The sequence below is a fragment of the Sander vitreus genome, chromosome 2 (assembly GCF_031162955.1).
Source record: "Sander vitreus isolate 19-12246 chromosome 2, sanVit1, whole genome shotgun sequence".
NCBI classification, from domain to species: domain Eukaryota; kingdom Metazoa; phylum Chordata; class Actinopteri; order Perciformes; family Percidae; genus Sander; species Sander vitreus.
Window position 1 is genome coordinate 4,167,978 of NC_135856.1, and position 27,385 is coordinate 4,195,362.

At 39.7% G+C, this 27,385-nt stretch overlaps 1 protein-coding gene across 1 annotated transcript; it reads left to right on the forward strand.

The window, feature by feature from the left end:
* The first annotated feature begins 1,936 nt into the window (after positions 1-1,936).
* col9a1a (collagen, type IX, alpha 1a) lies at positions 1,937-26,930 on the forward strand. The gene is made up of 32 exons (XM_078273721.1): positions 1,937-2,133; positions 3,012-3,086; positions 3,893-3,931; positions 4,036-4,098; positions 7,894-7,947; positions 8,113-8,148; positions 8,550-8,573; positions 9,218-9,271; positions 9,625-9,678; positions 9,832-9,864; positions 10,915-10,971; positions 11,109-11,162; positions 11,416-11,469; positions 11,600-11,653; positions 13,334-13,387; positions 13,471-13,524; positions 13,765-13,818; positions 14,041-14,094; positions 14,256-14,309; positions 14,399-14,443; positions 14,585-14,638; positions 14,895-14,948; positions 16,217-16,270; positions 19,268-19,339; positions 20,369-20,404; positions 20,506-20,550; positions 21,177-21,209; positions 22,528-22,674; positions 23,011-23,065; positions 23,284-23,472; positions 25,597-25,674; positions 26,084-26,930. Exons 1-32 carry the CDS (start codon positions 2,059-2,061, stop codon positions 26,287-26,289), a joined length of 2,064 nt encoding a protein of 687 aa, XP_078129847.1. The 5' UTR covers positions 1,937-2,058; the 3' UTR covers positions 26,290-26,930.
* The last annotated feature ends 455 nt before the right edge of the window (positions 26,931-27,385 follow it).

Consider the following 27,385-nt stretch of genomic DNA (forward strand, 5'->3'; position numbering starts at 1 on the left):
GAAAAGGACGCCTGCTACAAACTTCCGGTCCTTTTCTTCTTCGTTGTACTCTTTAGCGGTGAGAGATCTAGTGATCTAGCGCCACCCATAGTCGGCTGTAGGACGTAAAAGCAGCAATATATGGTTGATATATTCTGTTTTATATTAGCTATCCTATATTTATCTATATTTTAACGTATATCATTTCTTTTCTTGTTTGTCAAGCAATTCTATTATGTTTACATTCTTATCTTTTCATGGTCATAGTTAAATACCCCCACATCATCACATCCCCTTCACCATACCCCCACATCATCACATGCCCTTCACCATACCTAGAGATTGGCATGGGGTACTTTCCATGAAATCACAACAACCTAGGCTAAATTCTCTCTTCTAGACCCTTGTCTCTTAAATGAACTAAAATTATATTTATTTAACATCCACCTTGTCCATTCTCATTTTAACATAGGCATTATGATTATTTTTCAAAGCTGTAACATTTGAGTTCAGACGTGGACTTGACCTCTTTAAGACTTCACTCAGACACTTCGAAATAAACATTTAAGTCTAAAGTTTTAACCTGGTAAAATTTAAAAGGGAAGGGCAGTCTTTTTAACTTTTAGTCCTACACAATAAAAGCACATGTTCACAGAAATGACTTTTAACACATGCTTCAAATAATGCGTCATCTAATGGCCAGTTTGCTTTGGGCTTGACCGACTTGGACTTTCCCTCCAACTTGAGACTTGACTTATGGCCCTGACACACCAACCCGATAATCGGCCGTCGGACAGTCTGGTGAGGTCAGTGACTCGAGTCTGTTCGGTGTGTTCCGTGCCGTCTTCCGTCGGAGGAGCCGTCGGCCTTTATTTGGGCCGATTTAACGTGATATCTAATTGAATCGTAAGGCGGGCAGTCGGACTCAATGACCAATCTGATTGGTAGAGCGCTAACCCGGAAATGACGAGCGGGATGAGCCTTTCAAAATCTGTCGAAAATCTTTTAAACTGACCTTTGTTGATCTTAAATGAAGACAGATTCAGCAACTGCACGGCCTATTTCTCGCTTAAAATGTTTTCAGAAACACGTTTCGGTGAACTATCTTCATAAAACATGAGATAATATTCCGAACGAAGCCGCCATTATGCCCATTGTAAAATCTGGGAGAAGCCAGACCCACGTGACGCGTTCGTCCAATCAGCTGCCGTTTATCATTTTTTGGGCGACAATAAAGATTAGTGCCGCTTGCTGTTATGGAGACGTATTAAGTCTTGCACACGCGCAGAACGTATGCACAAGTCTGCGTCGCTTCGGTGTGTTCCGAGGCACTTTTTGGACCTCGGGGAGCCGACTGATAAGTCCGACTGCCTTTTCTGCCGACGGTCGGCCGTCGGGTTGGTGCGTCAGGGCCTTTAGAAACATTTCTGTGATCTTGTCTGAACTACAGCTCCCATGAGGTTTTGACACCATGTATTTCCAGATGTGTTGATGTTGAATGCTTGTGATAAACTGAAGGATGAAGTCTTTATGTGTTGAGAAAACCCTCCACTTCTTAAGCTAAATAAAGTCTTTAAAAAGCCTCTTGGATCAGCTGGAATTCTAAAACCAAATAAACTTACAATGACTGAATACGCTGAATTGTACTATTGAATATAAACTCCCCAGCCCTCCTTTTCTCTTTTAACTCCCTTTTCTAAACATTTAAAGATTAAAAATATGTTTTACAAAAAAAAACCTAAGGTTTACATCCTGAAGCAAGGTAAAGAACAATATCAAACAATGTTCTGTCATGCTCAATATCCACTGTACTGACATGAATCATCAACATCAAACTTGATTTAATTTCAAAGTAAAGGTTATTAGGCCTACACTCCACCCTGTTTGTGCAGAGGTACCCTCCTCCTCCTGCAGCGGAGCCTCAGCTTCTCATGAATAATCAGGACTTTCTAACGTCCTCCCCTTCCAGCAGGCGGTGGGGTTTCAGTCAGGGGGGAGACTGACAGGTGGACCGTCCGTGAGCCCCGTCTAATCTGGGAAAAAAGGACTTTTAGCGTCTTCCTCGGCCCTGGGAAGACCATGGCTCTCTTCAGGATCGGTCGATTGTCTCTGCTGGCAATTTTACTGCAAATCGTGCTGATTTGCTCGGCTCAGGTGAGAAATAGGTGCTCTTTCTTGCACTAGTATATTCCAGGAAACATTCCTATAGATGCTTGGTCCTGTAGGTATTTATAGAGAAGTTAATGTACTTAACAGTTATGTATTTTCTATGTATCCTTATAATATACTAAATACAGAATTAGAGGTGTCTGTGTGGTCCTTAAAAGTAAGTTTATATGTAAACTTTATGTGATATTAATTTGAATCTCTTATGGTATCATATTGTATATTCTTATTAGCACTTTAAGTTTATTTTTGTTGCTCAGTAATGAGTAGACTTCACTATACTTTTAGCACATTATCTCTGTGAAAACTCAGTGTGTGTTGCTGTAGTGAGACACTTGTACTTTTTCTAGGGACTCAAATATACTTAACTATATACTAAACAATTTATGGTTTTAGTATTTCATTTTCTTAGTATCTGATTACACATTGTTATTGTTTGAGCTATTTCTAAAGTCAGTATGGGGCATGTGAATGTTGAAATTGAGTAAATTAAAGGTGTTTTTTTCAGCAAAATGTTTAAATATATGCATTCAAAAACAACATAATTTACAAACGACTTCAATTCTTTTATGAAGTTGATCTAAAACTGATCCAAACTGGGTTCCCGTGCACATACCTGGCACCAATAAGGTCCAGCGAGCAGCAGTCATCAGAACACATGCGGTTACTTAGGTGGTATAATGGGACGAATAAGAAACCAGGTTTCATTTCACGACCTTTCCCCTCACATCATCCTAACAATGAGACTCTGTGTGAGCTGCCCTTCACACCACCACCACCACCTCCAGCAGCCGCAGCACGGGATGATATTTAGAGATGAATTTCAGTGAGAAAATTTGATTTTTTTGTGTGTGTTTGTTTTACAGAGGGGCCCGGTCGGTCCCAGAGGCCCCCAGGGGCCGCCCGGACCAGCAGGCGTGCCCGGAGTGGATGGCATTGATGTGAGTCGCCGTTTCAGTCATAAAATTCAGTTTTCAGATGGCGTTCGAAGCTGCTATGTCCGGGTTAATCAGCTCAGTAAAGCACGAGTGGAGTTTTAACAATTAAGTCCTTTGGAAATAAAAAGCTTGTTACATGACTTTAATCCTGGCGACGTACAGGTGTGTTACACTCCCAAAAAGTGTTAATGAGTGAGCAAAAAGCTGTAACAGAGCAGCTGTTATTTAAACTACAGTAAGGTCATTTTCATGTTTTAATAAAATGGGTTTCCTGCAGCACTATGGGGCTTAAAAACATTCTACAACTCCTTCAAGTTTATGAAATTCTTCCAAAACCTCACCCAACAAACTCAAATAAGTATCAGGATCACACTGGCTGTTTTTCTTGGTACCTGAATATGTAACAGCCCGGATTACTAACATCATGAGTTCAAGTCCTCCCTCCCCCAATGAACCAAAAACAAAAAGTTAATTGTTCAATTTTGTACATTTCCCTCCCTCAACATTAAGGTCTAAATGCTGCTTCAAAGCCCTCTTCACACATCTAGGGATACAATTTCAGTGGGGAATATCCTGAACCATTTAAAAAATAAAAAAAATGTTGAGTCTAAAAATACTGGAATCAGGTTATTTAAATTGTAGAATTTGTAGAAAAACCCCAAATTCCCTGAAAAATATACAAAGGGACTTGACCTGAGTGTCCTCAACGTGAGCTAACGCCCTGTGCAACAACTAAATAATCTTATGAAAATAAAAGTAAAATTGGAAATTAATATCCTCATCTGAACACATTCTTCATGTATCTTCAGGGCGACAGAGGAGAAGACTCCACAGTGACCGGCGGACCAGTGAGTGGGCTTTTGATTTCCCCTTTCACATGCAGAAATGTGTAATGGATGCTGACTTTGTACCCAAATCAACAGTGTTAAGTGAAGTGAACTTTTGCTTCCAGGGCGCTGATGGTGATAACGGCAAAGACGGAGTTCCTGGAGCTGCAGGCCTTCCAGGCGCAGATGTAAGTGAAACATGTTAGGCACAGACTGGTAGGTTTTGGCATGCGGCTGGTCGAGTGTTCATCCACCAGACACATTTTAGTGGCTCGTCTCCTTTTCAAGAAACTGCTGAACAAAAGGTTCTGTTGAATTTTGAATCCACCAGCTGCTTCAATCCAGTGGATGAGTCTTTTTCTTCCCTGCAGGTTAAACTCTCCAACAGGAGGATGTATTGAATCTCTGTAAGATCTGAGCTATTCAGATCTGCTGCTGTGTGAGCAGTTTGTCTTAGCTTCCACTGAGTGAAAAAAAACAACATGTTCCTTGGTTAAATCAATCTGGCTATTTAGGGGAGAGTCTCGAGTGGCTTCCTGACAGAAACAGGGGTCTTTTTGTGTGAGATGGAGGGGTGTGCAGAGGGGGATCGGCTGCCCAGGGATGGCTGACAGGAGAGAACCGTATGCAGGGAAAGGTGGTGCAGAATGGACTCAGTGTGTTTGCTGTCTGGCTGTGGTGACGGGGCTGAGAACAGACGGGCAGATTCAGAGCTTCGGGTGGATTGAAACTGAGAATACGCACCATAATTTGTACCCAGCTTGCACAAGCATGCTTTGAGGGAAGAGATGGAGAGAGTTTGTACACTATACAGTAACATAACATAGACCAGAAAGCAAAGCAGTGAGGAGATTATTGTTTTTTGGGTGTGAAAGGATAAATCCACATGGCATCTACCATACTATCTGAGGGATATGCTTTTTTGGGTTCCCACTTTTTGTTATCACTGGCTGATTGTTTAGTTTGAGTTATGTTTGATTCCCTTTGCTTGCTGATTCCTTTGACCAGGTGGAGCATTTTGGGGGGTTATTTATGGAGGAGGCAGATGAGGGGAAGAGCTAATGGAAGGAAGGCCACGCCTCCTACTGATATTGAGGAAGCAGTCAGAAAACATTCAGTGTTACAAATTTGGCCTTGCTTTAGAGTTAGAGACAAAACAAACAAACCAACAAGTAATCCAAACCATACGACGATACGGGTTGTTTTATTCCTACCCGATAATACGACCCACGTTTTACAAGCGTTTTACGTCCAGAGAACGTAAAGGTTGCGGTTTTAAACACGTCGTTAACATTGTGAAATGGTTGTTTGGTTATGTGTAGGCACAAAAAATCTACTTGGTTATGTTTAGAAAAAGACTGTGGTTTGGGTTACAATCAGACTTTTATTCACATTCAGTTACGCACGTGACCGGAACGTGGCGTAGCTCCTTTTGTTCCATAAAGTTTTTTCAACCTGGACCCCATCTACCCATACATTTGTATGTATAATAATAGACTGATGTGACCAAAAAAATCTTTGAGATTGGTCCAGTATTGAGCGAGAACGCAGTCACCCAGCCAGCACCCTTGATTTTTGTCCACTAAAAGTGTTTTTGCCACTGACAGGCTCAGATTGATATTAAAAGTGTCTGACAGCATTAGCAATCTCAGGAGGTGACTTCTCGAGAGGTGACAAACAACTTATGTGGGCGTTTTTTGGGGGAGGACATGCACACAGCTATCGCCTTATCCCACCCTCCTCCCCAGACTTCACATCATGTCACTCTAAAGTTATCAGTGTATTAGAGAAAGGGATGCCAAATCCTGTTTATTAGCAAGAACCATAGTCTCTCTAAGTGAGAAAGTTTTACAATGAGTGCAGTTGTTGTTGAGCAGGGAAACCTGATCAGAGACTCAAAGCACCACCAGAAATGGGTCAGGTTCCATTACTGTATGCAACATATTTGATCAAATTTGGAATACAATAGTCCAAAATGGAGTTAATTTAGGACATAACTGTGGAGAAGAGAGGAGTGGCTTCTTCAGTTTGGCATTTGGTAGGTAGATACATCTGGACAGATTTGATGTATGTATGTGTGACGATTTGGCGTAATGAAGTCTTGTGTTCCCAGATTTCACATTTGTCCCATAGATGAACGCAGGCGAAGGAAAGTTTCATAACTTTATTAGAAGCATCATTCCAATCATTCATGTCTTGGTTTAAGAGGATAATTCTGTTTTCTTGTTTATGACTTATTTTCATAGTTTTTGGCCATCATTTCAATCAGTAATTATGACATTCTTCTTACCAAATTAAATGCAGAGATCTGGGGATAAGAGCCGCCAGACATGTTGTAATGAAACCTCCAAGTTAGCCAAACATATTTGTAACAGAAAGCAAAGTCTGTGGTAAACATCCATCGGTTTCCATCGTATACACACAGTTTTGTGGCATAACTTGGAATGATTAATAATGTTCTTTGTGCATGACATTTTTAGGTTCATTAGCAAGCAAAGTACAAAGTGAGACCCGAACCAGGCCCATACCCAGGTCTTTAAGACCCGACCCGACTAAACCTTACTGCTGTTGTTAAACCCAAAGCCAACCTGAGAGAAAAGCTATATATTTCCTTTAATTACTTTCATTACTGATTGGTAGTTTCCTATTACAGTTACACTCACGCTCTTCGTACTTCACGTTCTATAATTGCGACACATGGACACAGAGGAAATTACATTTGAACATAAACAAACAGAACCCGACCAAAGCCTGAAGCTTTACTGGAACATGACCCAAAACCCAATACTTTGTCAGGATCTGTCAGCTTCAAGTCGAGTTGAAGAACCCTAAAATAAGCAATTTAGATAATCTGGCTAAACTGTTGGCTTGTTTACAACCTGTGTGATTGTTTGTGTTTCTTGCCCCCATGGCTTTGTCAAGCTTGTTTATTGCAGTGTCCCCAGAAATTAATTTGATGAGTACAATAATCAAAACCGACTTTTGGCCAAAAAGGCCAAAACTACGAAAATAACACCCAAGTTGTGATAAACAGAAGTTGTCCTATAATTTGCTGATGACATGCCAGTTCAGTTTAATGGTGACCTCATAATTCCCACGTGGTCCCTGATGTTTGGTTGTTTGGTTTTAACCCTTTGCACGCAGAATGATAAGATATATCCTGAGGGAAATTGCTGTGCAGCAGTTGCAATACAAAGTGGAAAGAGTGCCAACAGTCTAATGTATTGTAGTGGGTATACTGTACTGTATATATATATATATATATTGGCCCGAATCTGCCTTTGGGAAAGGGGGGACCCTTATCATAGTTGGGGGTCTGGGTGTCCTCCCCGAGGGAAGTTTTGAGCATCAACGACTTAATTTCTTGTATTCGGATACACTTTTATGCACCAATTTATGGTGAAGAAGGAAAACACACAAAAACACAATTCAAAATATATCAAAAATATAATGTAAAGTATGTTGTTGCATGTCATTGGGCCTTTTTAAGAGGGTATATGGAAATCCTGGAGCTTTCTTAGTGGGTATACTGCGTATACCTGCGTATCACGTAGACTACACCACTGAGTGCAAATATATAGAGTGACAATAACAATAAGGCGCAATGAGTCCCTCCTCCTCATCCCGTCCCCTTCCGCGCATTAACCCCTCACCCCTCACCCCCCAAATCCTTCTTGTCGGTTATTGGCTGGAAGACTGTTTGTTATGTTTGGTGGTGCAGGTTGGCGCAGTTTGTTTTTGTTGCTGTTTGTGGAGCCTGGGCTGTCTACAGAGACCGTGGTTTTTTACAGTGTGTTCAGGGGACAGGCAGCTAGCGGATAGTGAGGAGATGTTTGTTGTATGTTACAAAAAATGTTGTAGCCTAAAAAAAAGTGTGACATCGCTTAGAGCACCTTTAATGTTATCAGTTAGTTAGTAATTAGAATTTGTTTACATCATAATGTGTTGGATGTTTTGTAAATGATGATGTGTCATCTTTGTAGGGACCTGTTGGACCTCCTGGAGATACAGGCCCAGTGGGCCCAAAAGGACCAAAAGTAAGACATTTTATTATATTAATCTTTCTGTTGAAATGCGAGCGCTAATTCTGACAATAATCACAAATCTTTTGGCCAACCTATAAGCACATATATTGTTCTTTCCTGTTGTACTCCAATAGTTTTTATGTCAGATTGAACATTTCTGCTCTTGTTTGTTTTCAGGGAGATCCTGGGGCACGTGGGCCTGCTGGAGAGCCCGTAAGTTAGCTTTATATTTATGTTTTAACAATACCCAGATTAAATTGATCAGTAGTGCAGATTCTGTACAGAACTTCATCCACATAGTTGTGTAAACATTATCTACTTAGGTGTTAGGATACATAGTTAAGGATCAAATGCACAATAATATAATTTGTATTGATAATAAACTGCTCAGTAAAGAACTGATATGATCTGTAAAAAGCAGTCTTTGTTACATACATCTTCATATAATGTTGTAATACTGCTGACTATATAAGTCTATTTTGTTCATCTTATGCAACCACTTACACTACTTATACACTATGTTATTACAGCTGCGGTTTAAATAATAATACATGTATATCTAGGTTTGATCAGTCTCAGTCTGACGCTGTCAATGAATGATTTCTCTCTCACAGGGTGAAGGACCTGATGGGCTGGATGTGAGTATAAACACAATATCACACTTTATACACTATGCTGGTAACTGCATGCAACATTAATCCTATAAAAATAAATCATTATTTATTTGTTGATTATAATTTGAGCGTACATTTCTGTAATTTCAAATCCACGACTAAAGTTAAAGCTTCTATAGACATAACAATAGTAATACGTTTCCTCAGGGTTGTGTTTGGGCTGTGACATTAATACTAAACATTATGAATGCAGGACTTTTACTTGATTTCTACACTGCTTAAGTAAAAGATCTAAGTACTTCTTCCACCACTGAATATGGCTGTATTTATTACAAGTGTCACAGCACATGGACGAGTATTCCATGCTTAATAAAGTCCTGGTTATGAAGATTTTTGAAAAGGTCACAAAAGATATAGTGGTCTTCCTTATAGATGGCAAACTGGACCTCTTACAACATGTTTCCTTCCTCTTTAACATGTTTAACTATTGCTTGGTGAGTGTTTGTTGGATCTGACTGTATGGACTTGGAAAATGCAATTGAATGGCCCATTGAGATTAAAAAGTGTCTGAATCTGAAAAAATGTTAATATGTATAGGTACAAAGGATACATTTGCTACAGCGTCAGAGGCTTTATTGCAACAGATATTTTGGGCTGTTTGTTAACAGGGTCTTCCCGGTACAGACGGGCTTCCAGGTGAACTGGGCAAAGTTGGACCAATAGTGAGTACACTTATCATTTTAATTATGTAAAGTTTGTCATCTTTATTTATACATATTCAAGTAAACAAAATTTAGCAATAACTCTGTTTCTAGATGTCCTGAGAACTTCAGCAAAAGAACAAAGATTCAGAATTATTCTGCTTGGGGCCGAGATGTGTAACATTCTACATTTTATTTACATTTTTCTAATTTGTTTAAAATCTGCGGAAAATTGGCTGAAAATCTGCGGAAAATTCTGCATAATTCTGTGTCCACAGATTCCTAGTGGCCTTGTTGATAATGATAGCTGTTGATGCTGCATTACGATTTAAGAGTATTGTCCATATTAATAAAGACTCTTTAATCTCTCACAGGGAGCGAGAGGCAAGAGAGGTCAAGTGGGTCCTCCTGGTGTTGCTGGGCCGCGGGTAAATATCACAGCTTCTGTAACATAAGTATTATTTTACTTTCATGGTGGCAGGGGCAGCTCTCGTTGAGAACCGTTAGATGCATTAATGTAAAGGTCGGAGTGGAGAAGAAAAGTTTATTTAGGCACAACACACATTGTGTTTTTCTTCTAGGGTCCTCCAGGCGTGTATCAAGGCGAGGACCTGGTAAGTTTGATCCCAAAGTAGATTAATTTACAATGTAAACTGTAACTGTAAATACTCTATCACCACCACAGCAAATTCCATTCTCAATTTAACACTTTCAAGTTTCCACATGAACCACTCTTTATGCACATTGTCATGAATTGGACTGACCGCACATCACTTATTTAAAAAGAAAATATGTCATTTTTAAAGCTGGTTTGCCTGTTATTTCCTTATACAAGCAATGTAGCATTTAAAAGGCTATTGTGCTCACTCCACATAAAACGCTATAGTACATAACTTCCAGCAAACTTCACGGAGAACAATGAGGGCAAAACAGCATCACCGATCTAGCCTGGAAGTCCAGACCCAAATCCGAAAGATTAAGGGTCTGGCATTGAGTAATGAAAATGGCCTAACTCGAGGGGCGGCACCAAGCATGCATTTGAAAATATGACTGCACGCAATTAGGTAACACTACGACCAATCACAACAATACACGGGGTGACGTATCCAGAGCCCCATACGCTTAGCTACCAGAGGAGCTAACTGGTAAATTAAACTGTCGTCATCTGTTTAGCTCGCCTCTGGCCCGCCTATATCAGATACACTGATGTGATTGGTGCAGCTCGGCTACAAGGGCATAGTTAATGAGCATCATTACTCAATGCCAGAGTGACTCGCTGAGCAAATTACAATTGTGCTCTCGTGAGCACTCTGGATTTCCAGGGTATCACCAATCTGTTTTAACCAAATATTCTCGGTAATATATCTGCCTGTTTTACTCTCTGACCAACCGGTGGTATTGTGAATATATGAAGCCTCAAGAAATGAACTCTTTTGGGAACCAATTTGCTGGAAGCTTTAACGCTTCACGAGGCTTCATCTCACTATCACTGCCTTTTAGAAAAAATAAATTCCATAATTATCAGTGAGCAATTTTATGTAAAGAGGCAAAACAAATACATTTATTCATTTGCTCTTAATGCTAGCTCAGAGGGTCACTGGACAGTGGAGCCCCCTGGTGGCAGGGCTCTTCCATGACCTCAAATAGGCTGTTGTGTTTTTCAGTGTCCTAACGCCTGCCCTTCTGGTCTCAATGGACATCCTGGTCTCCCCGGCATGAAAGTGAGTAAAATGTCACTGATGCTGCTATTGTTTTCTCTCGCTTCAGCTGCTCGGTAACACTTTTTGATTGGCATGTTTTGCTAAATGCATTTTATAGATACATTTAACTGTACATGTTCCTACCTGTCTGTCTGTAGGGCCACAAAGGAGTTAAAGGTGAATCTGGTGAGCCCGGAAGACAAGGACACAAGGTAACATCCTTTCCTCTCACACTGTGCAGCCGCTATATCTATTCCTGCAACAGATAACATCCAAAGACATTTTTTTCTCGAGGGAGATGATGCAGACTTTTAAAAAATGCACAAAGTGTCTAGAATAAAATCTTTTAATTTAAAGGTATGAGACAGTTTCTTGTCATCGAAGCCTGTGCTTTTGAATAATTTTTTATATATATATATATATATACTGTATATATAACAGGATGACAAAACGTTTTTCTTTCAGGGAGAGGAGGGCGAACAAGGGCCCCAGGGTGAAGTTGGATCTCAAGGACTACCAGTAAACTATTTCACCATTCTCTCTCAACTCACTGTCACAATAAAAGTTCTCTCGACATGCTTCAACAGAGTCAAACATATTAACATGGGACATTTCTGTCTCTTCTCCTCTGTCCGCTGAGTAATTTTAGGGCCCAGGTGGACCAAGAGGCCTCCAAGGAATAATTGGCTCCAAAGGCGACAGGGTAAGAGGTCACACAGTCAAACACACTGCAGACTAGAGCTTACATCGGGCCCAAAAAATCAAGCCCGACCCTACCCGAGCCCGTGCACGTTGTGTCCGAGCCCGGCCCGGCCCGACACATTAACTGTAATTATGAGCCCGAGCCCGATTTAAACCCGACAATGTTTTAATACGTGGGCCATAATAACTGACGTTCTCAACTACAATTCAGAGTTGTTTGAACTACAGAAATCTGTTTAGAATTACCTTAATGAATTATGCAACAAGGACGAAGCATGTAACCTGTGTTGTTTATTTATACAGAATGGAACGGATCACAAATGGATCTGAATGAAGAAACGTAAAAAAAAAACCTCGACCCTAGCTCCCTCCCTCAGCCGAACAGATCAAGGCAGCAACATAATCAAAGCCCTGGAACCATATAGGAGACTTTCCGGAACCATATAGGAGACTTTCTTGTCTCGATCATCTAATTAATACTGTCCTTCGCCACGGTCTGCATGCCGACGCACTGGCCTCACTACCCAAAGCTACGGGAGAAGCTGGAGAGGCATAGCTTTCTCCCCACCCAATTATGCTAATAAAGTAATGATTAAAAAAACATAAATGCTTGATCAAGGGCCCGGCCCGGCCTGGCCTGTGGGTCGGGTTGGGTCAAGTTCGGGCTCCGGCTGGGGCAGAGAATCTAAACTCTACTGCAGACGAGTCTCATCGAGTCGTAAAACAAAAACTCAAGAAATGTCCATTATGTTTAAACCCACAGGAGATTTTTACAGAGTAAATAAAAACACAGCTATATATATATATATATATATATATATATATATATATACACACACTCCACAAAATGGCTGACTATCAATTATCCAATCAGGACATGATGGCCGACCTACCAAACTTCCAACAAAGACATTTCAAAATAAAAGCTCATTAAAAGAATGCAACCATGCAGTCACAAAATATATTCAGAGCGCATTAAAACCTAAGGAAATGTGAAAGAACTCATGAAACAGACACAGAACTCTGTATTAATAGGTTACTGTAAAAGTCTAATGCTCAACACTTATTCATTCTCTTCTGATGCAGTCATCAACAGCTATCAACTCTCTAATCTAATGACTGCATCTGCACTGAAATAAAAAACATTGGATTGAACATTGAACTTTTGGATTGAGGTTGAATGTGTGTCTTGACGTACATTGACTACATTTTTATATAATTTAATTGAAATATGTCATAAAAAATAAGACTTCACTTGCTCAACTCACATAGAAAGTTAGAAAACTTTGAAGACTGGGCGCTGGATCCTTAATGTGGATGATAATATATAAAGGTACTTTTTTATTGCCACATGGATGTTTCGGCCTCAGCGTGTCAAATTGAAAAAGTATCAATACACCCTCAAAAATGAAGGTACGAGACAAATACATTTTTTAATAGGCCATGAATGGACCTTTTGACTAATCTGAGTGTACAAAATAAAAGAGAAGGGTATACAATTGTCTTTCAAAAGGGTATCGCTCCTGCGACAAGCATTTGTACCCTTTTAGTTACACAAGGGTACTTCTATTTTTGAGTGTGTAGGAGTGCTGTCCTAAGTACCTTTTATAATTTAAGTATGTTAAAAGGTCTTGAATTGATTCAACTTTTACTGACTACGATTTCCCGTCTCCACAAAAAGGGACCTCGTGGGAAACCTGGTGATGGAGGTCCTCAGGGAATCCAGGGACAGCCAGTAAGTCTGCATCTTTGTCTCACCTCTGTTGACCCCGTTCTTGTATTTAGACATAAACACTGATAATATGACATTTATTTTAGGGTGATATGGGTCAAAGAGGAGCCATAGGTGAGCTCGGGCCAGCGGGAGTGCAGGTAAGATCTTTCAGATACACAAACCAGACCAAAAATAACAACAGTGACACAATTTAACAGCTGTAAACTTATGATTTGTGTACCAGTTTTTGCTGTTAAAATCCTGGAAATAAATCAACAGACTTAATGAAAATACTCGTTTTTAATGTCACTGGTCCTTTTGTTTCTCCGTCCTATGTTTTCTTTAGTATGTGTTATTAATTTAACTTGTTTCCGTTTCCTTCTTTGTTTTATTTAAAGGGCAATCGGGGTCCATCTGGAATCAGAGGAGTGCCAGGGCCAAAAGGAGAGCCTGTGAGCACCGCTTCATCTTATCAATCAATCAATAAATACATCCCTCTTCCAACCTAACTACTGTCCTGCTGCGTTATACCTATCTCCAGATCCAGCCAACACATCTTATTCTTGTTTGAAAGCCGTATACGTTTATATACTTTGTTCGAAGTGGTTCCTTCATTTAAAGAGAGACATATTTGTGTAATTATCTACGCTAACCCTTTTGTATCTGGTCAACAGGGCCTCCCTGGTCCAGATGGCCGTGAGGGAATACCCGGGCTGCCAGGATCAATTGTAACTATACTAGCTATTTTTATTTTACATTTTTACAGAAGTGTGTGGAAGTGATTTTTAGTTTTGATTGTGAAGTGTGCTTTTAGATAGAAAGTCCTCAGTCTAAATCTAAAGACGAGTCCTTAAAAAGAACTTGACAGTTTGTTTCTGTGGTTTTTTAGGGTCTTACAGGGAAAAATGGGGCTCCAGGTGATGCTGGCCTACAAGGACTTCCTGTAAGTGTGACCTCTGACCCCAAAGCTTCTCTGATTCATCATTAACAGCGTGAGATTTGTTGATGTTTGATATCATTTTCTTCATGTAGGGTTTGCCAGGCGCTTATGGCCATAAAGGAGTCAGTGGTGCAGTGGTATGATTACAATTTTATTCAATAACACTATAAATAACGGATATTTCTACTACTACTACTACTATTACTACTATTACTGATGGCCAGATTGTAGATTTCAAAATAAAATACACTGCACTGTTTTTCTCTTTTTGTCACCAGGGTAACCCAGGTGATCCAGGTGTTGTAGGAGTGATGGGGTCTCCAGGGAAACAAGTAAGTTTGAAGCAAGTTCAAACACATCTTTTGTGTTACAATAAAGTTAATTTAATTGTAAAACAATAGCCTCTGAGTTAGTATGTAAAAGTACATTAAACTACCTGAGAAACACCAACCAGTTAACTGGTTTGAGGTATTTTAAGAACTGAGAAATGTCCTCAACTCATTAAATAATCAACAAAGCTTTTCTTGAAGTACAAGACAAAAGCCCATGCCATTGACTGAAATTATTTGATGTCTTATTTGTTTCCAGGGCGAGCGTGGCGAGCAGGGAGAGGTGGGACCAGTCGGACCCAGAGGAGGACCAGTGAGTCAGCTGCATCTACATTTCACTTAAAGCTGAGAGAGACAGTTTTCTCCCTGAGACAGGAAATATTACATGAGTCCCACCATCCTTTTCTTTCACTTCCTGCCCCAGCACTTGTCACTCATCCCAAAAGCCTCCAAGGCAGATCTATGTGTGTCCAGTAGGCTAAACATGGCACACTCACAGGACATGGCACAAGCCTCCCAAAAAAAATTAAATCACAGGCAGATTGTTAAACAAATGCACAGACAGACTGATACTCATTGCAGTTAGTTGTCATTATTGAATGTCAAAGGGTTGCATATTGTAGCCTGTGTAAACCTGGTCAAAGTCTGATTGAAGGAGGTTTCTAAGACCAATGCAAAACATTTTTCTGAAGGGCCAAAGTGAAGGCTGAGTCAGATTCAATCACATCATTTATCTTTAATTTCCAAGATTGAAAGTAAAACCGACTTGAGCAGGAGGATCAACCAGATCAGTGAAAGAAGTACTGCACCTTGGTCTAATTATTTTTTACTCCTCCTGAACATCGACCAGAACACGTACAGTCTGCTGCACAGTTCAGTGTTTTACATCATGCATATTGCAGTTTTTTACATTTCTGCATCATCTAATACATAAAATATGAATGGAGTAACAAATTATGATGCCTTTATGATATATACATTATGATATAACTGCCACAGAACGAAATTTAGCACACCTAGCACAGAAAACAGTGTGACATAAAAACTGCCATAAAACATAATTACAGTTGCTTGTAATGTGGCAAAGCTGTTTTTAAAATAATTTCCTGGTTAATGTCTACAATTAATTATTACATTACGGAATACTATTTAATATGGAATAAAACTATGTTTTACTTGTGTGAAAATGAACAAAAAAGTCAAACTGCATTAGCACCTCAAAATCGCAAAATACTTCTTTACATTTTGCGGCATTTTACATCGATGCCACACATTCTCATTTCCTTCATCCCTTTATCCCGTAATCCCGTAATCCCTCACCCTTTGTTCCTCAAACCTCATCCTTTCATCCAGACCCTTAATCCAATTCTCTTACATCATCTTTTGTCTATTGTTATTGCCGTGGTCTTTGTTAGTGAAAAGAACATTAAACAGTCATATCTTCACAAAATTCATCAGCCATTTGTCTGGGCAGCGTAGTAAAGCTAAACAAAATATTTCTTTCCATTGTGCAATTATGCATTTAGGCATCTATTTGTGCTTTCTATCCAGATTTTACCTTTTCTTTTCTCTCTCTTTTAGGGTGCAAGAGGAGAGAGAGGTCCTGACGGGCCTTCAGGATCACCAGGACCCAGGGTAAGACCTGAGGGAGAGGTTGTCTAATATCAGGGATAAAATGTCATCCAACACCTTAATGATACATCTCACCAAGTTTCTTCAGACTACATTTGTTTTTGCTGCATTAAAAGTTACAGTGGGAGAAAGATGAACCTTCAACATCAGCTGGAAACACAGATAATAGAGTGTGGTTCCCAGGAGAACAAAGTGAGAAAGAGTCAAACAGTGTTCAGTGTGATTATCCCAACAGTTTGTTGTGATGTGGACAGAATTAGAGAAAGGTCAGACCACAATAGGAAGTTTGGGGTGTGTTTGTACGTCACAGGTCAAGTTTAGTTTGAGCGAGGCAAGATCAATTCCCGACTACCTGTGTGTCTTCAGTCCACATGTGGCAGTAACACATAATAATACACACAATAATTATGGTGGATGGTGAGTAAGACAAAGAAAAACAGGCAACTTAAAGGAGAAGATAATTAGAAGAGGAGGTGCTCTGCATGAAAGGAAGCTTTCATTTCAGATGCATTTTAAAACCAGATGTGTATATAAAGCTGCTTCTTTTTTTATCAAGTCACAGTCTAGATAAAAACACTAACTATATTAAAAACTATGTTAGTTAGCCTTTTGTTCATTTTGAATAAACAGAACACTTACTATTCAAAATAACATTTTCCATAAAAAGAGAAACTTAAATAGCATAATATTAAATATAAATAAGTAAGTAATTATATTATAGACAGTAAAAAAATAAAATAAATGTAATATATATATTTTTTCACCATTTTAAAGCAATTACATGTTTGGCTTTTAACAGAGAAATGAATTAGGGTTGCATTTCCTTACATTTACTGGAAAATATTCAGGGTATATGCTGTATGTAATAGATAAAAGTGATTTATTTCATTTATAAATAATTTATTACCGAGCATGTTAATGCTCGGTAATAAATGAAAGTGCCATATATAGCCTATTAAATCATCAGTCACAAGTGCATACTGTGTCAGTTTCACCAAATATGACAGAAAGTTAGTTTTATAAGTTGTACCTACTGCACCTTTAAGTACATCCTTCAATTTCCAGAACAAATAAAGAACAATAGGTTTAACTGTAATTTGATGCAAAGAAAAGTCTCAAAAACCTCTCAGAAAGAGCATGGCCCCAGTACAGAACCCTGTGGTACTCCAAACATTAAGTCACACATCTCTGTTAATTAGGTTTATGTTATGTTGAAAGAAAAAAGTAAGAAAAATCAACAAATCAATTAAACATTGTTGATTTTGAAGAAGGTGTGTGGTCAACATTGTGTCTTACTTTCAAGTCTACTTCCAGTGATCAGCGCCACATGACAGCCCTTGGTGTGCATTACTTTTCTTTATTATATCCTAAAATAAAAAGGCATCAACAAAAGACTGGTGATACTTTCTATACTTCATGAAGCCAAGACAAACACAGATTATTTACTGTAAAACCTTAAAAATAAGGGCTGTATGGACTGGAAACAGCTAATCAAAATTTTACATTCAGTAAGTATGATCCTTTGCTAGATATAAAGAATTCTCAAAATTTCTGTTACACCTGCAGACATCAATCCTGACACATGATTGTGTAAGAAAATTGTATATCTTAAGACAAACACCAACTTTCTTTCCCTGTTGGTTTCACAAACATTAATGTATTAAATGATAATTGTCACATGGCAAAAAAACCTGGATCACGACGTTAAGTTCAGTTAAAGTTATAAAGAACTATATACTACTATGCACATGTACATACATTACAACACTTCATGATTCTCACACAACACTCTGGTCTCGAGTGAAACCATAGCTAAGAATTTATTATTATGACCTCAACTTTGGGTGAAAATTTCGCCGTTATTTTGTATTTAAAGGCATCAGACCGTATTTGGTATTGAGGTAATCCAAAAGTAACTGTAATCAAGTAACGCTACTTTAATATTGTGATACTTGGATTAGGTTACTGATACATTTTTGAACAGGTAATTAGTAATTTTATCGGAATACATGTATTAAAGTAACCCTCCTAACCCTGGTCAAATCTATCCATAATGTTTTTTGAGTTTTTACTACCAAAGTTAAAAACCTTCCCTCTTATTTGTGCTAATTACCTGAGAAGAAAACAACACAATTATAGTAATACTCTTATGGGAATAGAAGAGAGCATGGATGAATTGAGAAACACCAAAAGATACATTTTGATGAAACTAATTTCAAAAGATAGTAATCTCTACGTGATTGACAGTCCAGGGCCGAAGTGCCAGCTGAACCTTTCTGCTTAGCTCTGTGCTGTTGCATAACTTATCTCTATCAAACTAAGAGATCAGGGCTCTGAAATACAATACAATACAAATACAATCAGCAATCAGTGTTCATAAATACTATCTCCTATCCTGAATGTATTTTTTAACACAAGGATCATTCACCAACATAAACCTTGTATCTGGGAACTGAAGCCTCGTGCTAGGCTTTTATTAAAGAGTGGCAGATCTTTATGAACTTCTGTCCCTGCAGTTAAGTCTCTAATTCGCCGGTGAGCGGGTATGAATGGCCTCTTGTTACAGAAATCCAAAGGCCCAAGGGGTTTTTCTTCAGCTCAGGGGGGGATTCAAGGCAGGAAAAGAAGCTGAGAAGCCTTGAAAGAGCTCTCTGTTCCCCAGGAATGCCTGAAACCCATCACCCACTGTACACTACAATCAGTACCACCACACGCACCCAAAAACATGTGAGGGAGGGTGGATGGTTGGAGTTGGATGATTGGGTGGGGGGGTCCTTCCAGCCTCACCGTTCAGATGATGTGAAGCTGAAAATGTTTTCATTTCTTCTGTGGATGTGGTCAGGTTAAGGTGGGGGAGGGGAGTTTTTAAGCCTCACATAGTCTGTCTTGTGTTATGATTCTGAGTCTACATTCTGTGCATTTGACGGTTTATTTTTGTGTGTGTGTGTGTGTGTGTGTGTGTGTGTGTGTATGTGTATGTGTGTGTGTGTGTTTTAACAGGGCGTCAAAGGAGACCCGGGATTTCCTGGGCTTCCTGGCCCTGCTGGTTATCGTGGGGAGAAGGGCGACAGGGTGAGAGACACAAAATGACAGAAATACACAGATTAACTTAAACCCGGAGCGAATAAGTGCTTAGTCTCACATTGTGCCAGACCTATCTCCACAGTGCTGTGGAGTAAAGTCTGGCCACACCACAGATATTTTGGGGTAGGAGAAAAAATGCTCTGGGTTGTTTGCCTTTCTTTAAACCAATCGTCTTGGGCGGTTTTAAGCTTCGGATGGAGCGACGGTGGTTCTGCAAAATAGTCTCGGGAAGGAACTTTGGACCCCGCAAAAGAAAATGCCACATAAAATATTAAATGAAGTTAACTGTTCACACAATACAGTAACTTGAACTATTTAAATTAGCTGATACATGGTTAAACCTCATTTGCTCTTACCAGTGTACCGTGTGTACTTTGTCCACAGCAATCCCACCAATCGGTCCCAAAACGTCCCAGTTAGAGAAGAAATGCCGTACACATATTCTTTGTAAATCTTTACAATCATCCCCCGAAAGAACAGGCCTGTCTTGTTGCACGATCCAAATTTTCTTCAAAACTTGCCATTTTCAGTGTATAGCTTGCTAGCTCGAAGTTTGTTGTTGTATTTTGTCAGTTCTATATAATGAGCTCTTTTTCAAATGTACCTTGGCTGATTCATGGTTCTGCGGAGGCTTCATGGGGAGCTTTCGCCATAGCCTACGTAAGTGGCCTGAAGTTTATACTTGTGCGTTGGTGTGTGCATCGATCTCTTTAAGAGAATAGCAGTCCCGGCATGTGTATGGGGAGTGTGTGGTAGAGCGAGTGAGAGAGTCGCCGGATTAGCTTCGGAGCGAGTACCGACCCTAGAGGCATAGTGGGAGATCTGTAGCAGGAAAAGTTAACCCTATCCCAGATCAAATCTACACCAAAGTTATCACCAATTTTCTTTGACTTAACTGAATATTTAGAACATGTGAAAATGCCGTAAAAGTTTTACTGTAAGAAATTACGGATTTATTTGTTTGAAAAATATTAAGTAGTTTCAGATAATCGTTATTATTATCAACTTTTTTCTCAGGGTGCAGTCGGTCTCAATGGTCCAAAGGGAGACCAGGTATGTTACATAAATTGTAATATTACATCTAGCGATTAAAACTCAGATTACAGTGTGTTGAACATTAAGTGCCAAAAATCTGTCATGCATTTTTATTTCAGGGAGGTGCAGGTGCTGAAGGAACACCAGGTGATGCCGGAGACCTGGTAAGTGATTGACGACTGAAACACCTGCTTTTGACTGAAAGAAATCAGCCTATCAGTGTGAAACCTACATCTGGAAAGTCTGAAAAAGTCTGGAGAAGTGAAGTCTCAAATGTGTTGTTGTGAGCACTCATGTTTTTTGTAACAACAACAATATCAATACAATATCAAATTATTAAGATATGAAAAAGAGGCTGGTACTAAGATAAGATAGGATAGGATACAATACAATACGATCAGATAAGATACAATACGATACGATACGATACGATACGATACGATACGATACGATACGATAAACTTTATTGCTCCACAGACTGGAGAATTCTGCTTGGGCTAACACCCATTTTACAGCCATTACCAGTTAAAACATCCATACAAACATCCATACAGAGATGTTTTTGAACATACGACACATTCTTAAAAACACCACTAGGCAAAGACAGGGAAAACATACACACTTAAAAAAACACTAATCCTTCAGTAAATAAAATAAGTAAAGACATTTATAGAAATAAAACCAAAGAGATCCTCACAATTCCGTCCTGACTGTGAGATGGAGAAAAAGTGTAGGAACATATCCATTTCCATGTTCATGTACAATTATTGACCTATCTTTTCCCTTACAGGGTGAACAAGGAGAACCAGGAGAGAAAGGATCGGTATGTTCACCTACACAAAGCATCATATGTCTCGGAAGGTCCTTATTGTTTTACTAATATAATTCCCATTATTGTTTACGTCCTGCAACTGTTTAAGGAGCATAATCAGTTTCGTTACTGCAGTTTGTACTAGAGCCCGACCGATATATCGGCGGGCCGATATTAGGCATTTTCCAAACTATCGGTATCAGCATTTATAATGGCTGATAAAAAATAAATAAATAAATAAATTTAAATATTCATTCATCAGAATCATTTATAATGACAAATTATTCTGATAATTGAATATAAAAAAAAAAAAGTATTGGCGTTGCATAGTTTGTCCATCAGAGGGCGCTCTACAACGTCCCTGTTGGCAATACTCTTGATTTTTGTTGTTGTTATTGTCTTTTTGTTCAAAGGACTTTAAGTTTCATATCTTAAGTTACGCATTTCTGGATTATTTTTTTTTTTTAAATATATATCGGCCGATATATCGTAATATTGGATTTCTGCAACTGTTTAAGGAGCATAATCAATTTCTTTACCACAGTTTGTACGTGAGCTTTAACAGTGAAGCGGCTGCAAGACATTTTGAGTCTGCCATAAAAAGCTGATGCATCTTGATAAATGTATTGTCCGGATTTGGTAATATTTCAAACAGCAGTAACTCCTAATCGACACATTTGCCTTCTGGTTTACAATCCCTCCTCTCCCTTTGACTTTTATATAAATAACTGCTGACTTTGCTGCTTTCTTACATGCTGTCCCTTATCGCACGAACAAATTAGATGTTTAGATTTGTTTCCCCACCTTTAACAGGTGTTCTTGAGTTACCAGTGTGTACCCTACGTGTTGTAATAATCCTAAATAGAGGAATGCCAACTACTTCATGTCCTATGGTCCTGTGATAAGGTCCAGGAATTTTGGACCGGGATACATGATAACCTATGTCGGATTGCAGGGACCCAGGTTCCATTCAGCCCAAGATTATTTGTTCTAGGAGATGGATCAATCCTAAGAGGAATAGATAAGCACATAAGAAGTTGGGTCCAAAATGGGGCGACCCCTGCGAGCTAGTTCAGGCAGCCAACTCGAGCTGCACTGAGTACACACACGTGACATGCCTCACTCCCTGTATCATTTACCAAACACACCCCCTCAATTTGGCGGTCTATTTAAGCTGCACAAAATTCCCAGGGGGGTTGTGCGTGTGTTTTGTATGTTATATATATATATATATATATATATATATATATACTATATATATATATCATAGTTAATCATAAAAAAAACAATCATATAAATATTAGTATCTACCTGCTGCTGCTGATTACAGACAGGCCCACCAGGAGAGACAGGAAATAAAGGACCAGAGGGCGGCCGAGGACAGCAGGGGAAAGAGGGCAAGGCTGGCCAACCGGGACCACGTGGCATGCAGGGCGACATGGGCGTACCAGGCCTTCCGGGGACGCAGGGACCAGCGGTGAGATGTTTCAGCTACGAACTATTGGGCGACCGTTTTTTTGCTGCTTATTGTCCAGCATGTTCCCTCGACTGAAGGACACTTGCGGTTATTTTGAACAATCAAGTCATGGTAAAAGTAAGAAAACAAAGCGTTCAAAATGATCCTTCCTGCTGTTATTCGACGAAATTAGAGTGTTTTAGGGGTGGTTTTTCTATAAGCATTAGTTTTATGGAATTAAATATATTTGGTGTGCTGAGGCAACACCCCAGGGCCACGTTTGCATGTGATGTTTGCTCATAAAATTGCTGCATGGACAAATGGCTCATCGCTATCAACAATCTTTGTTTTTTTCAGGGGAAATCACCAACAGATACACACATTAAACAAGTCTGCATGAGGGTAATGCAAGGTAAGTGTTTGTCACCTTCTTACCAAACTCATTCTGTTTGGGTTCTATCCTTTATACTGTTTTTAAATCTTTTTTTGACTGATGCTCACCTACTTTATCACTTAATATAAGTAGTAGGCTAAGTAAAGCAGCACGGACTGAATCTTTAAAGTTGCTCTGGACTGGAGTGTCAGCTTCTAAATATAAATGTCAAACATGTCCTCCTGTGTCTGTCACAGAGCAGCTGGCCCAGCTAGCAGCGAGCCTGAGCAGGCCTGACTCAGGCATCTCTGGGCTACAGGGTCCCCCTGGCCCACCTGGACCTCCAGGTCCCTCCGGAGAGAATGGTTTCCCAGGACACACCGGATCACGAGGCCTTCCCGGTCTGAAGGGTCCAGCTGGGCTTATGGGTCGCAAAGGACCCAAAGGTGAGACTCAGATCAGCAGTTCTACGACCGTACGGTTATGGACTATAAGGTTATTGGAATGAATCCCCCCCACTGTCTGGGAACACCAAGAATAAATAAATCAACCAATGAGAATTTACTGTTTAGGAGCAATATTTGTTTTCTTTTCTCCACCAAGTCACACACACACAGAAGAAATTAAATTTATTATTGATTTCTTTGTCACAGTCTTCATAGTCTATATCGACGACGTTTAGTTTCCGGGATTGCTCCGGTGCCTCCGGAAATTCCACCGGATGTCCCTCATTCTGGCCGGAGTCCGTTACCTTCGGCTTTCTTTGTGTTGGCATTCTAAATCCCAGTCGATTTCTGAGGACTATGGTTAACTGCTCCTCAGATCTCTGCAGGGTAAATCCAGACAGCTAGCTAGACTATCTGTCCAATCTGAGTTTTCTGTTGCACGACTAAAACAACCTTTGAACGTACACACGTTCCACCAAAACAAGTTCCTTCCCGAGGCTATTTTGCAGAGGCACCGGGGCTCCGTCTGGCACTTATCACCTCCCAAGACGATTGTGATTGGTTTAAAGAAATGGCAATAAACCAGAGCATGTTTTCCTCCCATCCCCGAATGCTATGTGGACTAGCCAGACCTTCCTCCAGCGTGCTTTGGGGGAGGGTCTGGCAAAGCGAGACTAACTTTTTTAGTCTATATCGACGACGTTTAGTTTCCGGGATTGCTCTGGTGCCTCGGAAATTCCACCGGATGTCCCCTCATTCTGGCCGGAGTCCGTTACCTTCGGCTTTCTTTGTGTTGGCATTCTAAAACCCTCAGTCGATTTCTGAGGACTATGGTTAACTGCTCCTCAGATCTCTGCAGGAGTAAATCCAGACAGCTAGCTGAGACAATCCCTGGCTTTACAATCCGTACAGCATACAGCAACACCTTCTGTCCTTAGACCCAACTTCAACTTTATTTGTGTCCCCGAAGGAATGAATGTTGACCTCAACATCATCATCATCACATAGTCAACCGATAAAAAATATATAAATAACCAGCCAAGTGAGTAGCCCCAGAATTCAAGTTTGACTCCTCCCCTAACCCATATTCAACGGAGAAATATGAGGCTGTTGATATGAAGGAGTACTTCTATCTGTATGTAAATGCTTGCTCTTGGGGAAATTGTTGGAATTGTTGGGTCTTATATATTGTAAATTATAGAGTGTGGTATATACCTACTCTATCTGTAAAGTGTCCTGAAAGAGCTCTTGTTATGATTTGATACTATAAATAATATTGAATTGAAATTGAAATTGAATTGTTACTCCTGACACGTGGACATCTGAGAAGAGAGCCTGAGGGCAAGAACTGATATTCAACCCTGATGTTAATAACAACAGTCATCGCAAATGTGAGATATACAGATTCTAAAATTGGGACTAGAAAGCACTCCGGTCAGATCTGTACTCAGATGATGTGATGGGAGAGATTGGTCCTGGGAGGGAAAAGTTAATCTGCAGATAGAATGTGCAGATCTGATTCTGTGAAAGTCAAAAATGTACATCTGTTAGGATTGCTCGAATATGGAAAATAATCATAATCACGATTATTTTGGTCAATATTGAAATCACGATTATTTAACACGATGACTCATTAACTTTTGGAAACATGTTGCATTTATTGAACTTAAAAAAACAAACGGTGAAAAAGTTAAACAATTTAACAGTGAAAACACATTTTTTTCTCATTCCTAACACAAGACAAAATAAGAGTTTACTTGCAAAATGTAATGTGCAAATAATCTCTTTTTCCTGTTTTTGCGATCATTAGGAGCCAAAATCGTAACATTTTGATTAATTACACAGCCTTAACATCTGTACACTAATCATCTGTAAATACTAAATGAATAGTCTAAATTGTGTGGCTTTCTTCTGGCCAGGAGCTAAAGATGTCATGTTTTTTTATTTCATGTGTTCTTATTTATATCCTGTTCTGACCCACTTCCCCCTCAGGGACCAATCAGGTTCCTCTTAATGTTAATGAACGAACAGATGAGGTGTGAAGTCTGAGCTTGAACTCTAGCTAAATATGCCAACTTCAATTATGTGTATCCTCTTGGTGATGATTATGTTTCCTCTCTGCAGGTGACCAGGGCGACAAAGGGGACAGAGGACCCACAGCGAGAGGAGATAAAGGAGCACCAGGTGCCCCCGGTCTACCAGGTGAATGACTCAGTATGACTAAAAAATCTGGGAAACACTATACAATAAGGGTACATTAATTAGCATTACTTAATGCATTAATAAGCACTAATTAACCGTTAATTACAGTTAAATAAGGGGGGCGGGGGCAGTGCGCGATCACGGAAGGCTTGTATCATGTGGACGCGCTGACAGTGTTGTCGTTTCTTAGAATTCCTCATGGGGGAGACAGAAACTACATGTAGTAAGGGGTCCCTGCTCCATCTATCTTTCAGTTAAGGGGTCTTTGGCTTAAAAAACATTGAAGACCCCTGCACTAGTGTGAAAGAAGACATGTTATGGAAGAAAAATAGCCCTAAATCTCCCCTAAAAAATTTTTATGCAGTGTCTCGCATTAACTTGTATTCTTTTCCTTTGACTCTTCTCTCAGGTGAACCCGGTCGACCGGCTTACGGCCAAAACGGTCGTGATGGAGAAAGGGGACCCCGTGGTGTTCCCGGTCTAGTCGGCATTCCCGGGCCCCCTGGTCCCGCCGGCATGACTGGCTACTGTGAGTCGTCACAGTGCGTCCTGCCCATGGTGGCGTCGCCGGTTTCTGCAAAGGACTCCAGCATGAAGGGCCCCAGTGACATGTGAAGAGGGCCTGAGCAGAAAACTGAGAGACTGGAAGAGAAACCATCACTTCATGGAAGATCTGTCCATGTTTGTTTTTTTGTTTGTTTTTAATTTGGTGAGCTCATTTGGAAAGTCATTTTGGTCTCTTGAAGCCATCTTTGTGGTTATAAATTGACATGAAGGTGGACACTGAGCAGCAAACATCAGCTTTTGAAACTCCTTTACATAAAAAGTTTCATTTTACCTCACTTTTTGCCATCTCTGTACTATCAAATTAGAGGAATTAAGAACTCACTGTGTTTGTGCAAACCTACAGTACCAGCCACATTTCTATCCAAGCAACAACAAGACGAGTCTAAAAGTTATTCTGTATGTTTATGTAAATGTGTCAATATGCAAATTATACAGCTAGATGACGTACATTTTGTTTGTGAGTATCTTTGTTGTGTACCCACTTTAATCCACCCCGCTGTGCCTTTTCCTCCAAATGTAGGATATGTTTAATAATTTCATGTCATGACGACTGTTGTTTTTGTGATTGGAGGGTGGCGATGTGTGAAAACCTCTATGGCAGTTTTATATGACTTCTTATTTATTATATCAAGGTTCAAGGTGACATCTTCGAGTTGTACAAAGGAGGAAATAAACACATTTTGATAACCTCTTGCATGTTTTGTATGGACGAGCAAGGCCAAAAAAAACAACCAGGACTGAGCTTAAAAAAAAAGAAGAAATCAACAGCTTTAAGACACTAATTAATGCAGTCATTATTTAAGGGCCAATGCCAAAATAAGTTGTTTTTAGAGTTAAGTGGTCTTTAAATTTGACCATTTCCTTGGCAGTCAAGTATTAAAGCTTTAGTGCGTAACTTTTTTATATTAATGAACGTCCGTTACATTCAAGCCGTTGCCAAATGAGTTGCTACAAAGCTAATTAAGACTATCAGCTCCACACAACTCTCTCTGGATTTCTCAGTATGACCATGTTCAGAAGATTGTGTCATCTGGTGACTTTCCAGAAGCTCGAGTGAAGATAATTACCTCTTCTGAAGAGTGCGTGATCACGGAAGGTTTGTGTGATGTGTGTCATGTGGATGCAACGACAGTTTTGTTGTCAT

What these genes read in the sequence shown, in the direction of transcription:
- col9a1a (XM_078273721.1), top strand. Translation starts at nt 2,059, where the DNA reads ATGGCTCTCTTCAGGATCGGTCGATTGTCTCTGCTGGCAATTTTACTG. An exon ending in TTGGCTCCAAAGGCGACAGG is followed by an intron (nt 11,654 to 13,333) that starts GTAAGAGGTCAC and finishes CTCCACAAAAAG; the next exon opens with GGACCTCGTGGGAAACCTGG. An exon ending in CCGGGCTGCCAGGATCAATT is followed by an intron (nt 14,095 to 14,255) that starts GTAACTATACTA and finishes GTGGTTTTTTAG; the next exon opens with GGTCTTACAGGGAAAAATGG.